General features: G+C 38.8%; 1 protein-coding gene across 1 annotated transcript; it reads left to right on the forward strand.

Moving 5' to 3' along the window:
* The first annotated feature begins 5,552 nt into the window (after window positions 1-5,552).
* LOC108366851 (uncharacterized) lies at window positions 5,553-6,386 on the forward strand. The gene has a single exon (XM_017621325.1). The coding sequence runs from the start codon at window positions 5,553-5,555 to the stop codon at window positions 6,384-6,386; it is 834 nt and encodes a 277-aa protein (XP_017476814.1).
* The last annotated feature ends 6,479 nt before the right edge of the window (window positions 6,387-12,865 follow it).

Consider the following 12,865-nt stretch of genomic DNA (forward strand, 5'->3'; position numbering starts at 1 on the left):
AAATCGGACAATAACCACGCCTACCTCCCATATAACGGTAATTTTCAGAAATACGAAAACTGCGATATTTTAGTAACTACTGAAGATAATTCACTCAAAATTGACATTTAGAATAACTTTTAGACGAGAAATAAGAATATTAAAAATTTTTTAAAAATGGGCGTAGCCACGCCCACTTATAGTTACATGTGTATATTCTAGTCCGTCTGTCCGTCCGACCGTGTACACGATAACTCGAGCAAAAATTTAGATATCTCAACGAAATTTAGTATATAGGTTTCCATTTATCCAAGGTAGCTTGGTATTGAAAATGGGCGAAATCGGACTGTAACCACGCCCACTTCCCATATAACAGTAATTTCCAGAAATGCGGAAACTACGATATTTTAGTGAAGATAATTCACTCAAAATTGATATTTGCAATAATTTTCAGGCGAAAAATAAGAATATAGTAAATTTTTGGAAAATGGGCGTAGCCACGCCCACTTTTGGTTACATGTGTGCATCTTGGTAACCGCTGCACCAATTTCTTCCAAACTTGGCACAGTTGTTGGCCTTCCCACAATATACCAAACAGCCGAAAATTTATAAAATCGGACAATAACGACGCACACATCCCATATAACGGTAATTTCCAAAAATACGAAAACTGCGATATTTTAGTAACTACTGAAGATAATTCACTCAAAATTGAAATTTACAATAATTTTCAGGCGAGAAATAAGAATATTATAAATCTTTGGTAAATGGGCGCAGCCACGCCCACTTATAGTTACATGTGTATATCTTGGTAACCGCTGCACCAATCTTTTCCAAACTTGTTACAGTTGTTGGCCTTCGCACAACATACCAAATGGCCGAAAATTTTTAAAATCTGACAATAACCACGCCCACATCCTATATAACGCTATTTTTGAGAAATACAATATCTTCGATAAATCAGTAAACATTAAAGCTAATTTATTCAAAATTGATGCTTACAACAACTCTTTATCAAGAAATACGTTTATGGTAAAGTTTTGGAAAATGGGCGTGGCACCGCCCACTTATGATCACATATATGTATATCGGTAACCGTTCCACCAATTTGTACCAAACTCGGTATGGTTATTGTGCTAGGCACATAAAAGCAAAATGCTGAAAATTATTGAAATCGGACTAAAATTGAGGCCGCTTTTCATATTACGGTAAATTTCAGAACTGCTTGAAACTTCAAAATTTCGAAATTTAAGGCCTCTAATTTACTCAAAATTGATACGCCCCGGCTTACCATGTAGCGGTAGCTTTCGGAAAGGTAAAAGTGATATATTAAATACTTGCGCCGGGTATTTAATGTTCGGCGCCGCCCGGACTTAGACTTTCTTACTTGTTTGTTTAAAAATTACTTGTTTTTTTTTATGAAAGAATAGCTCGCTATCTATCAAAAACCATAAGTCCAAACTTGAATCTTTGTACAAAAGTTAAGATAATTCGACAAAGTTCTATAACAATTTTGAGCTTTTTAATTCGATTTTTTATTGATATTTTTACATGGACGCCCCTTTTTTCTCTTTATACATTTATCCATGTAGACCCATCAGCAAATGGCAGTTTACTTGAAATTTTCCATTGTTGTCAATTAAACTAGAGGGGATACAAAAGACCGTTTGTTCTTTTCCTCCACTCTCTAGCTCTGCACTAGAGTATATGTTTTACTGTGTGAGAGAAGAAGGCAGATAATATTGTAGGGGATTTCGTATTTCATTTTTCTTCTTCCTTAATTTGCTGCTTACAATGATGTAGCAAGGATAATATAAATAAGTTAACAATTTTAACTTAAACATTAAAAATATTACATCATACACAAAAATCTTCATTTTGAATATATTTTCAGTGTAAAATTTTGCTTTTTAAAAAATCTTTTTTAAAGATTTTTCATAAAAAACAGCCCAAAAAAATTTTAATTTTTAAGATAAATCCTGACTTATGGCAACGCTGATGAACATACGAAATGCTTACCCACATACTCCAGTCATTTGTATACTGCGTAGATATGTACATATAAGCAGAACATTCACAGCGCACATACATGAACTAAAAATACAAGATCACGCCAGCAAGCCAGTAGCCCGTTATAATCGCATTTAGGAAAAGAGTTGGGAGATTTTGACATTAGCCGTTTGTTTACATTTTGTGGGGACTCGACATACAATTCCAACATCTGGCAACTCTACATCGTATTTGACACCTTTTGTAATTCCTTTTTGATCTCGCTCTTCGCTGGCAGTTAGAGTCCAGTTACGAGTTTTCTAGGGAGTTCATTTAGAACTTTCTGGCTTTTTCTACGTGCAACACGCATAAATTACGTAATAATTTTTGATATAGTTTTTATTAGAATTTAAGTGATTGAAATAAAGATTTAATTGAATAAATTCATATGTGGGTTTTTCATTCCCCACATAAATGGTGACCCCGACAATTTTAAGCAAATTATTGTCAGTGCAACCAGGTCAATATGCACACTGATCAGGTAAACTCCCCGGACGGCAAGGAAAATGGCTCAGCATCACAAAATGGAGCCGCATCAGAGGAGCCCTTCGAAGCAATCGCTGTTCCACAGCCACAGCAACAGGCTGCACATGTCGATAAGTTCGAGCGCCTTGAGCTACCACCATTTTGGACGCAACAAGTGCAATTGTGGTTTATCGCGGTCGAGGCCCAGTTCCAACTGAGGAGAATTACTGCCGATGCAACCAAATACTACGCAGTGGTCGGTCGCCTTAATCAGGATGCACTCATCATTGTAGAGGGTATTATTACAAGCCCTCCTGAAACTGATAAGTATGCCGCGCTAAAGCAAGTTCTAGTGAATCATTACAGTATTTCACAGGAGCGCAAATTGATGATGCTGCTATCGGGTCTGGAGTTGGGTGACCGACGACCTTCGGAACTTCTCGCAGAAATTAATAGGCTGGGCGGAAACAAACTGGATGCCGCATTCATTCGATTTATGTGGCTCGATCGACTCCCACCTCAGGTGCAACTGGCACTTGCTGTCTCAAACGAACCTGACAATGCAAAACTCGCTCTGCTGGCCAACCGTTTGATGGAGGTCCAGCGCGATACTGGTAACCGGTATGTTATGCCGCAGCTGCCAATGAAAGCAATGTTTCACTTGACCAAATCGATAAACTAGCAAAGCAGTTGGAGAAGGTAGCAAAAACGTTAAACCAAGCGGCCTTCGCAGACAACCGCACGCAGGTGAAAACACCCAGCAATACGTCGAATGAGCCGCAAAACTTGAACACCAACAGCACGCCAACGGTGTGCTTTTATCATCATAGGTTTGGCATGCGGGCTAACAGATGCACGCAACCATGCGCATTTATTCAGAGTCAGGGAAACTCAAGCAAGCCTCAGAAGCTTCGGCGACTACTTAAGTTACTTAAGTTAACAAGTTAAACCCCCGCCAATTATTCGTTTTCGACCGCACAACTGGCACGAAATACCTCGTCGACATCGGCGCGGATATTTCCGTGACTCCACCCCATCGTAAAATCAAGCTGACGCCAACGCAACTTCGACTCCAGGCTGCCAACGGCACTGTCATCGACACGTACGGTGAGAAAGCATTGGAGATAGACATCGGGCTCCGTCGACCGATTCGTTGGATTTTCTGCATAGCGAATGTGCCGTATCCAATAATCGGCGCAGACCTAATTCACGAGTATGGATTGTTAGTGGACCTCAGACGAGGGTGCATCATAGACCCCAACTCAGCGAGATTTCCCTGAGCTGCTTGGAAACCCGTCCAACAGCACGGCCACCAAGCACTCAGTCAAGCATTATATTCCAACCACTGGACCACCATGCGTACAACGTGTACGCCAATTACGCCCCTAGTGCCTCAAAGTGGCCAAAGAGGAATTTCGACTTATGGTCGAGCTAGGACATGCCATGCCTTCCAGTAGTCCTTGGGCTAGCCCACTACACATGGCGAGGAAAAAGAACGGTGAGTGGCGACCATGCGGCGACTACCGTAGGCTAAACGAGCAAACGATCCCTGACCGGTACCCAATCTCGCTTCTGCATGACTATGCTGATATTTTAGCAGGTAAGAACATTTTTTCCACCATTGATCTTCGGCGCGCTTTCCACCACATACCGGTGGCAGAAGGGGACGTCCCCAAGACAGCTGTCATAACCCCGTTCGGCCTTTACGAGTTCGTCAGCATGCCGTTCGGACTTCGCAATGCAGCCCAGTCGTTCCAGCGGTTCATAAACGAAGCCCTATCCGGGCTCGATTTCGTTTATGCATACGTCGACGACCTGCTCATAGCGTCAAACAGCGAGCAGCAGCACGAGCATCATCTCCGCTCGGTGTTCCAGCGTCTCAGCGAGTTCGGCCTGTGTATTAACGTGGATAAGTGCTTATTGGGTTCAGCTACCGTCGATTTTTTGGGGTACCGCATCACAGCTCATGGCTCAGCGCCATTGCCAGATCGAGTGAAGTCACTGCGCGACTTTGAGAAGGTTTATTGGAGCAGTTAACTTATATCGCCGCCATATTAAGAACACCGCTAGCATCTTAACGCCACTTAATGAATTTTTAAAAGAATAAAAAAATGACCGCCGACCAGTACCTTGGTTAGCAGACTCGGAAAGCGCCTTCGCTTCAATCAAAGAGCAGCTCGCAGCCGCCACGCTCTTGGCGCACCCCTCGACATCCGCTAGGATTCGGGTCACATGCGACGCGTCCAGTTCCGCAATAGGTGCAGTGCTGGAACAAGAGTACAACAACACGTGGCAACCGCTCGGATTTTTTTCCAAGAAGCTATCGCCCGCGCAACAGAATTATAGCACGTACGATAGGGAGTTAACTGCCGTATACGAAGCAATTAAAAATTTCCGCCACTGGGTCGAAGGTCGCGAATTCGTGATAAGAACCGACCATAAACCGCTTATCTACGCTTTTCGCCAAAATTCGGATAAGTCATCTCCTCGTCAAATAAGGCAGCTAGGATTAATCAGCCAGGTTACCAGCCAGTATCCAATACATCTCCGGTTCCGACAACAATGTAGCAGATACGTTCTCTCGCATTGAAACCATGCACCTCCCGGAAGTAATCAGCTACGAGGAATTGTCGCGTGCCTAAGCATCGGACGACGAGCTCCAACAGTTGTTAGTTTGCAATGAGACATCGCTCAAACTACAGACTCTTACGTTTGGAGCCAGCCGGCTAATAATATACTGCGACGTTTCTACAAGCAACATCCGACATTTTGTACCCCTCCAGCTGCGACGTAGGGTCTACGAGGCGTTACACAACTTGGCACGCCCAGGCAGCAGGGCCACCGTCAAAATAATCGCTCAACGGTATGTGTGGCCATCCATGAACAAGGATGTCACGCAATGGACCCGCAACTGTGTTCCGTGTCAGCGCTCCAAGGTAAGCCGCCACGTTCATACGACGCCCGCTCCATTCCCTATCCCGGATGAAAGGTTCGACCACGTGTACTTGGACCTAGTCGGACCCTTGCCAGAGTCCCAGGGATTCAAGTACTGCATGACGATGATAGACCGCTTCACCAAATGGCCTGAGGAGATCCCGATCAGAGACATAACAGCGAACACGGTCGCCAACGTCTTTTTCTCTCATTGGATAGCGCGTTTCGGATGCCCCAAACTGCTCATGACTGACCAAGGCACGCAGTTCGAAAGCGCGCTTTCGCGTTTGATTGGCGGCAAACGAATCCGAACGACAGCGTACCACCCGGCAGCTAATGGACTAGTCGAGAGATGGCATCGGACCTTAAAAGCGGCTATTATGTGCCACCAAATCCCTCAATGGACACAAGCGTTACCTTCTGTCTTGTTGGGACTGAGAACGTGTTTTAAAGAAGAGCTCAAAGCATCGCCCGCGGAATATCTCTACGGAACCACACTTCGAGTCCCTGGCGAGTTCTTTACGAACGGAGATCCAACAGTGGACACAAATTCTTTCCTTGAGGACTTCCGTACATATATGCGGAAGATTAGACCAGCACCTACTACTCACCATTGCCGACAGAAGACATTCTGCCACAAGGATTTGGCCACGTGCACTCACGTCTTCATGAGAGTCGACGCAGTCAGACGACCACTCGATCACCCTTACTCCGGCCCGCATAGGGTTGTTAAGCGCATAGACGAACGAGTATTTACGATTGACGTTAACGGCAAGGAGATTAACGTTAGTATTGAACGGCTTAAACCAGCGCATTTGGCAAGTGACGACGTTTTCGGCAGCACATCGCACAGACGAGTATTCAACAAGCCGAACGCACCGCAACAGCCAGCAACAACAACGAGCCTGCCACTGCAACACGAAGTACACCATAGGCCTGCAAATAACATTCGACTTTAACTGCTACCCAGTTAAAGCCCTCACTGGGGGGGGAGTAGTGTGGGGACTCGACATACAATTCCAACATCTGGCAACTCTACATCTTATTTGACACCTTTTGTAATTCCTTTTTGATCTCGCTCTTCGCTGGCAGTTAGAGTCCAGTTACGAGTTTTTCTAGGGAGTTCATTTAGAACTTTCTGGCTTTTTCTACGTGCAACACGCATAAGATACGTGATAATTTTTGATATAGTTTTTATTAGAATTTAAGTGATTGAAATAAAGATTTAATTGAATAAATTCATACGTGGGTTTTTCATTCCCCACAATTTGTTCGTTGCTTACAATTTGGTGGTGGCTTTTTACTGGAATTTTCTTCATTTTCGCTTGTGACAACGTGTGTACAAGGTAAAGAGTAATTTAACACAGCGACATGATTTATAGAAAAATATGTATAATAAAAATGATTATTCACATAATGCAGTAATACAAGGTGGTATCAGTTGTGATAGCTCGATTTGACACTGCCTTATCTCAGTAGAATGAGAAAAAACGAGAAGAAATTAAGCCCCATTTGGGGGAAAAATACAAAATTTCACATTTTTTCCTAAACAAAATTTGCTTTTTTATAGTATATTCGTAATGAAATAAAATAAAATAAGATAAAATACCTTTTTAAGAAAAAAATGTATATACTGAGAAAAAATAAAAAACATTCAACTAAATATATTATTAGGCAAATAATTGTTAAAGAAGTAACACTGTCTCACCTAAGGCAGTCAATATGGCGGAATTAGAGCAAGAAGCTGCCAGCCGATAACACCTTGTATTACTGCATCATGGGTTATTCATGCGTTCAACAATTACGCGGTTTTCTTCGTTCTCTTCGTTGTTTACTTCCCAGTAGAGATATTAAGCATACAACATCGCTGTTGGTGGCATGAGCTTGCTGCTGTGTATACATGCCATTATAAATGAACCTTCATTTCCATTTAACACGCGTGGTTTCTCAGAGCGTATGCGTACCTTAATCATACACTTGTACTACTGCTGTATGCATATGGCTTTATTAATGTTTCAAACATACAAAAATACATTAATGGAGCAGTATTAAAACATTCTTACAAGATCCCCATATGTAAATGCTACTTTTCTGATACATTTTAATATACGGAGACATACAAACAATTAGCACTTACATATGCAAATGCATATATTGTAAAAACCCCTTTTGTGCTGAAAATAGTATCGCACAAAACGTCCGTTCACAAAAATTTTTGTACAAGACTGAAAATATTACAAAAATGCCACTTCAAATTTATCAAGAAATGTACTTAAAACAACGACAACGTACATTTGCTTGCAGTTCGCTAGAATTTGAATTTATTCGTGGAAATTCATGACTACGCATGAATTGTTCACACTAATTCACTCATATAGCAAGCATCCTTCAAGAATGCATACAACCGATTTCTACTAGGTTTTTACAACAAAGATGGCGTCGAGATTTCGACAGCTAGACAATTACTTTTAGGGTTGTGCCGATACCCCTTCGGTATCGATACTTTTACTTGGAAGTATTTTATCTTTTAAGTATCGATACCAGACCGATACCAACCAAAAAGTATTGAGTATATACTTGTATTTACTCATTTTTCTGCTAAAAGAGACAAATTTATATATGGACAAATGTACATTTTTTACTAATTTATATACGTTCGATATATACATAAATATAAAAGATAGTGATTCTTGCTAGGCAATATATGTATACGTACAATAACTTTCGAAAAAAAAGATTGGGTGACATTTTTTAAATATTGAGAATTTCATATACTTACATTCTTTTATTTAAAAAAGTTTAAATAATTCATTTGAAAAAATCTTCTTCTTTAATGTTTCCGAGAAATATTTGTTTTTCTAATGTTCCCAAAGAGTCGATTTCGGTTTTTTGAAACAGTATTTCCAGCTTTGGAAAAAAGTCTCTCGCATGGAACGGATGAGGCTACTGGGAGCAAATAAGATCGGGCTTGTTTGTATAATCCTGGAAGTAATGACTTCACTTCTTCCCAATCCTCAAGTGGATTTGATATTAGGGATGATAAGGGAGAAGATAAATACAAAGATACTGTGTCTTGGGGACTATTTTTTGTGTGATTTTGATTACCAACAATTTTTTTATGTGACTTCCAAAAATCGTATTCTTCAGTTAAATTGTCATCTGATTCTGATTGGTTATCAATGTTGTTTGATTCGCAAGCTAACAACTTGAGCTTTTGTATGGCACAAGCTTGGGCATCTCTAAAGTGAATATTTTTGAATCTTGGATCCAGGATTGTAGCGATTACCGCATGTGTATTATGCTCTAGTGAACCAAACCTTTTCACAATCTCAGTCTCTATTATTATTTTTTAAACATTCAGTAGGGTGAGATTCGATGAAAACTCCGATACTTGTGTTTTTAAACAGCTTATCATTGGGATTAATTTTGAAATCGTTACATAATTTTCTCCGGCGGAGTCCCGAGATATAAACTCAAACGGTTGTAGTAATCTAACGCATTGCTTAATTTGATCGATCTCAACAACAGAAGGCATCTCTGGGCTGCCACGTACATCGTGTAAGAGGATTTCTGAACATATTGAAATCATATCTAAAAATCTTTCGAGCATGTAAAAAACGGAGTTCCATCGAGTATTTACGTCTAGTATTAATTTTTTCACAGAACCTTCTGAGATTCCATTACGCATTTGTAAATTTCTAAGCATATCGGATCTCTTAACACTGTTTTTGATAAATTTTACAATGTCCCTAACTTTACAAATCAAAGGCTTTATTTCCTCATGTTTAAAAACACTTTCTACAATCAAATTGATTGTATGTGGGAAACATGGTAAACAGTTCTTTTCGTTAACAATATTTTTAGCAGCTGAGGACATATTTTTTTTGGCGGTATATGCCACTCTTCAAAAATTTCCCTCATTGTATTTGATATATTCTGTGCTGTATGACTCTGATTCAGTTCACGTGTGGCTAGTATCACATTAACTCGATTGTTACCTTCTAAAAAATGAGCCGTCATTCCCAGACAAGATTTTTCGGCCATTGTTTCCATCCATATGTCAGTTGTAATACAAAATTCGTCTATACATTTTAAACGCTCTTTGTAGAACACTGATACCGCATCAAACTTTTCGCAAATTCTTGCAGTTATTGGTTTCCGCGAAGGCACTTTGTACAGCGGCGCTGCTTCGCGCATTAATTTCATAAATCCTTTTCCATCGACGATGTGCAATGGTCGCATTTCTTTACAGATGAAGTAGCAAAGCGCCATGGTTATATTCTCATGCTTCAAGCCTCCGTCTATTATATTATGACCGACAATTATAATTTTCTAATAACAAATTCATAAAAAGTACCTTTGTGTAATTTTATATTTTCGAACTTCCATTCTTGCTCACGTTTTGGCATTTCTCTCTCGCAATTGCACCAGTGTGACGTCACACAAAAGTTATTCTCAAAAATCCTCTCTGATCGGCGCAATCTTGTATTCTATCATTCTTGATTTTCGAACATTTCCTTTACCTCACTGCGAGGCGATTCCGTTGAGGTATTTTCTTCTGCAACACTATAAAGACACAATGCCAATCCTTTTTCTGCATTGAATGCTTCTAAATTGCACTTACCTGCTTGTGTTTGCATTTAAATTGTGAGTTTTCATGTGTTTATGAAGATTAGAAGCATTTCCATATAACTTTAACTTCCTGAAACACAATGGCGCACATACATACACACACCAGCATGCGCTAAAAATAGAATATGCACAAAGCACAAGCAGGCATGCGGCCGAACACACGTGGGAAGTTCGTTGGGCGCTTGCGCAACAATTTTTAAAACTTTTTCAGCTCTTCTTACTTCGCAACCAATTTGTGCGAAGATGGGTATAAGGTTTTCTACTATCAGTCTCCGTAGGTAAGGGAGCGCGTACGTTACCTTTTGGCATACGAGCGCAATCCGATCGCCTACGCAGAACGTCACATGGTCAAGTAAGTTAAGTACATATTTCTTTTTTTCATTTCTAATTATTTGCACAAATTTTGATTTTTTGTTACTTCCGGAGTAACACACATCGTTCTGGGTGCTGAATCCAAATCTGGACGCACAATTGCTCTAGCACTACAATTTTTTAGATATCCTAACCTCAAAGTGCCAAAAACATGGTTTTTGGCTATATTTGAGGTTATATAATGAAAACATCAAATTTTTTTGCGCATTTCTACTTAGGGCATCATATTCGTTTGTTGCGATTCGATTTTTTTTCTCGAGATATACCAGCTTTAATGGGCAGTACTTCGGTTCCACGTCATACATGAGTCATCATAGCATGTGTAGAGGCTATTCAATCGTTATGAGCGAAAAAGTTTCGTGTATTGATTTATGTATATAAATATTGTTAATTTTTTGCTTTTGTTAAATACAAACCGTTATGAAAAAAGCATCCTTTTATTCAAAAATATTTGGTGCTTTTAGTGTGGTAAAATGCGTTTTTCACAAGTTTTCGGTGCCTTTTGAAAATCAAAAGTTGGCAACACTGCAAATATGCGCGTAAGCAAGTCGGTACTCACCACCAGTGTTGCCATTTCTGTTTCTGCCGTCCCGCCAGATTAGTAAACAAAAATCGCTAGAATCCTGCTAATTCATTTAAATTCTGTAAACTCTTATGAAAAAAAGTTTATTTTATAATTTAGCAGTTAAACTTTATTTGAAAAAATTAGAGATCATATGTTTATAAAAAACCATCAGATTTTTAACAAAAAACAAAAGTGGAACTTCGTTATATGGTTTTATAACCAGTGTTGAGATTTTGTGGCATTAAATAAAGTATAAAAATTGGTTATAATAATGTCGAATTAAAATCTTCAAATCTTCAAAAATATATAGATATGCATACATGCAGCTTTTTTCATGTTAGCTGAGCCGAAGATACCTAAAAATATGCGACAACTATATAATACTATAGAATCATTTCCCGCCGTGTTCAGTGCTTATTTAGTGCATTTTATTCTGGATACGAAAATCTTTTTATACACATAAGTATGTACATACATATGTGTATAAATGCATTGTTTCAAATAGAATATATATCTTAATTGAATTAAAGTGAAAATTCAATTGGTTCTATAAAAGTTTAAAATCGTTATTAGTGCGTTACCATTTATTTTGGTTTTTGATAAATACAAAAATACTTATATCTTGGACCGATCACTACTGTAGTATAGATGCATATTAAATTTTACTGAAAAACAATTTTTGAGGTTTTGATTTGTCCCAAGTTTTGGTGCTTTTAGGAAAGCTGGCAGCCATGGAGTCTCACATTCGTGAGCACTGTTGCCAACTTAGTGCTTTTCGCACTAAATTTAGTGCTTTTTTTAATTTAAAAACGCGAAAAATTTTGAGTTTGGTGCTTGGTGCGTTTTTTTGATGCTTTTTTTTAGTTTGAAGACACCAAAACTGTAAATCTGTTTCGTAAGTAACTCTACAAAAATNCGAAAAATTTTGAGTTTGGTGCTTGGTGCGTTTTTTTGATGCTTTTTTTTTAGTTTGAAGACACCAAAACTGTAAATCTGTTTCGTAAGTAACTCTACAAAAACGGAAACAAAATCATGGCACAATGACAATCATAAGCGAAAGGGCCTATGTTTGTCAAATAAATATATGGCAGATCTTTAAATCATGCCAGAATTACATTCGGTAATTTGCCATTGCCTGTAAAAACGTCCATGTTGCTGGGACCAGGAATAGATCTTTAGACCTTTAATTCGGGCTGAATTTGTTATATTTTGTACGAATATTACAACAAGCACCAGCATCTCCTAACAGGAAAATGAATAACGAACCTTCGACCGCCGAGGAAGAAACATTAATTTTTATTAATTTGAATCGACATACCTACAATAAATTTTTTGCATACAAAGTCAATTGAATCCCCCAATAAAAAATTGGGTGCTTTTTTCTAGAAAAAACGCGATTTTTTGGGGTTTTAGTGCTTTTTCAAATTCAAAACTTGGTAACACTGTTCTTTTAACTGAAGTTGAGTCTGGAGATTATTCAAATTTTCCACAAACCCACAAAGTTATTGCCGAGACTAAGATCCATAAAAAACATGATCATGCTAAAATTTTAGAAACTCTTTTCTTCAATTTTAATCAGTGTTGCCAACTGTTGATTTTCAAAAAGCACCAAAAACTTGGGAAAAAAGCGTTTTACCACACTAAAAGCACCAAATTGTTTTGAATAAATTGATGCTTTTTTCATAACAGTTTGTATGTAATTAACAAAAAAAATTAACAATATTTACAAGAATGCATGCATAAATCAATAAACAAAACTTTTTCGCTCATAACGATTGAAAAGCCACATGCTAAAATGACTCATGCTTACGACGTAATACCGAAGTACTGCACTTCAAAACTGATATACCTCAAGAAATAAAAATCGAA

Source organism: Rhagoletis zephyria, unplaced genomic scaffold (assembly GCF_001687245.7).
Source record: "Rhagoletis zephyria isolate East Lansing unplaced genomic scaffold, Rhagoletis_zephyria_1.1 Rzeph_scaffold_02420, whole genome shotgun sequence".
Classification (NCBI taxonomy): domain Eukaryota; kingdom Metazoa; phylum Arthropoda; class Insecta; order Diptera; family Tephritidae; genus Rhagoletis; species Rhagoletis zephyria.

Bases quoted from the DNA above. Each gene is read 5' to 3' on its own strand.
- LOC108366851 (XM_017621325.1), top strand. From the start codon at position 5,553: ATGATAGACCGCTTCACCAAATGGCCTGAGGAGATCCCGATCAGAGAC.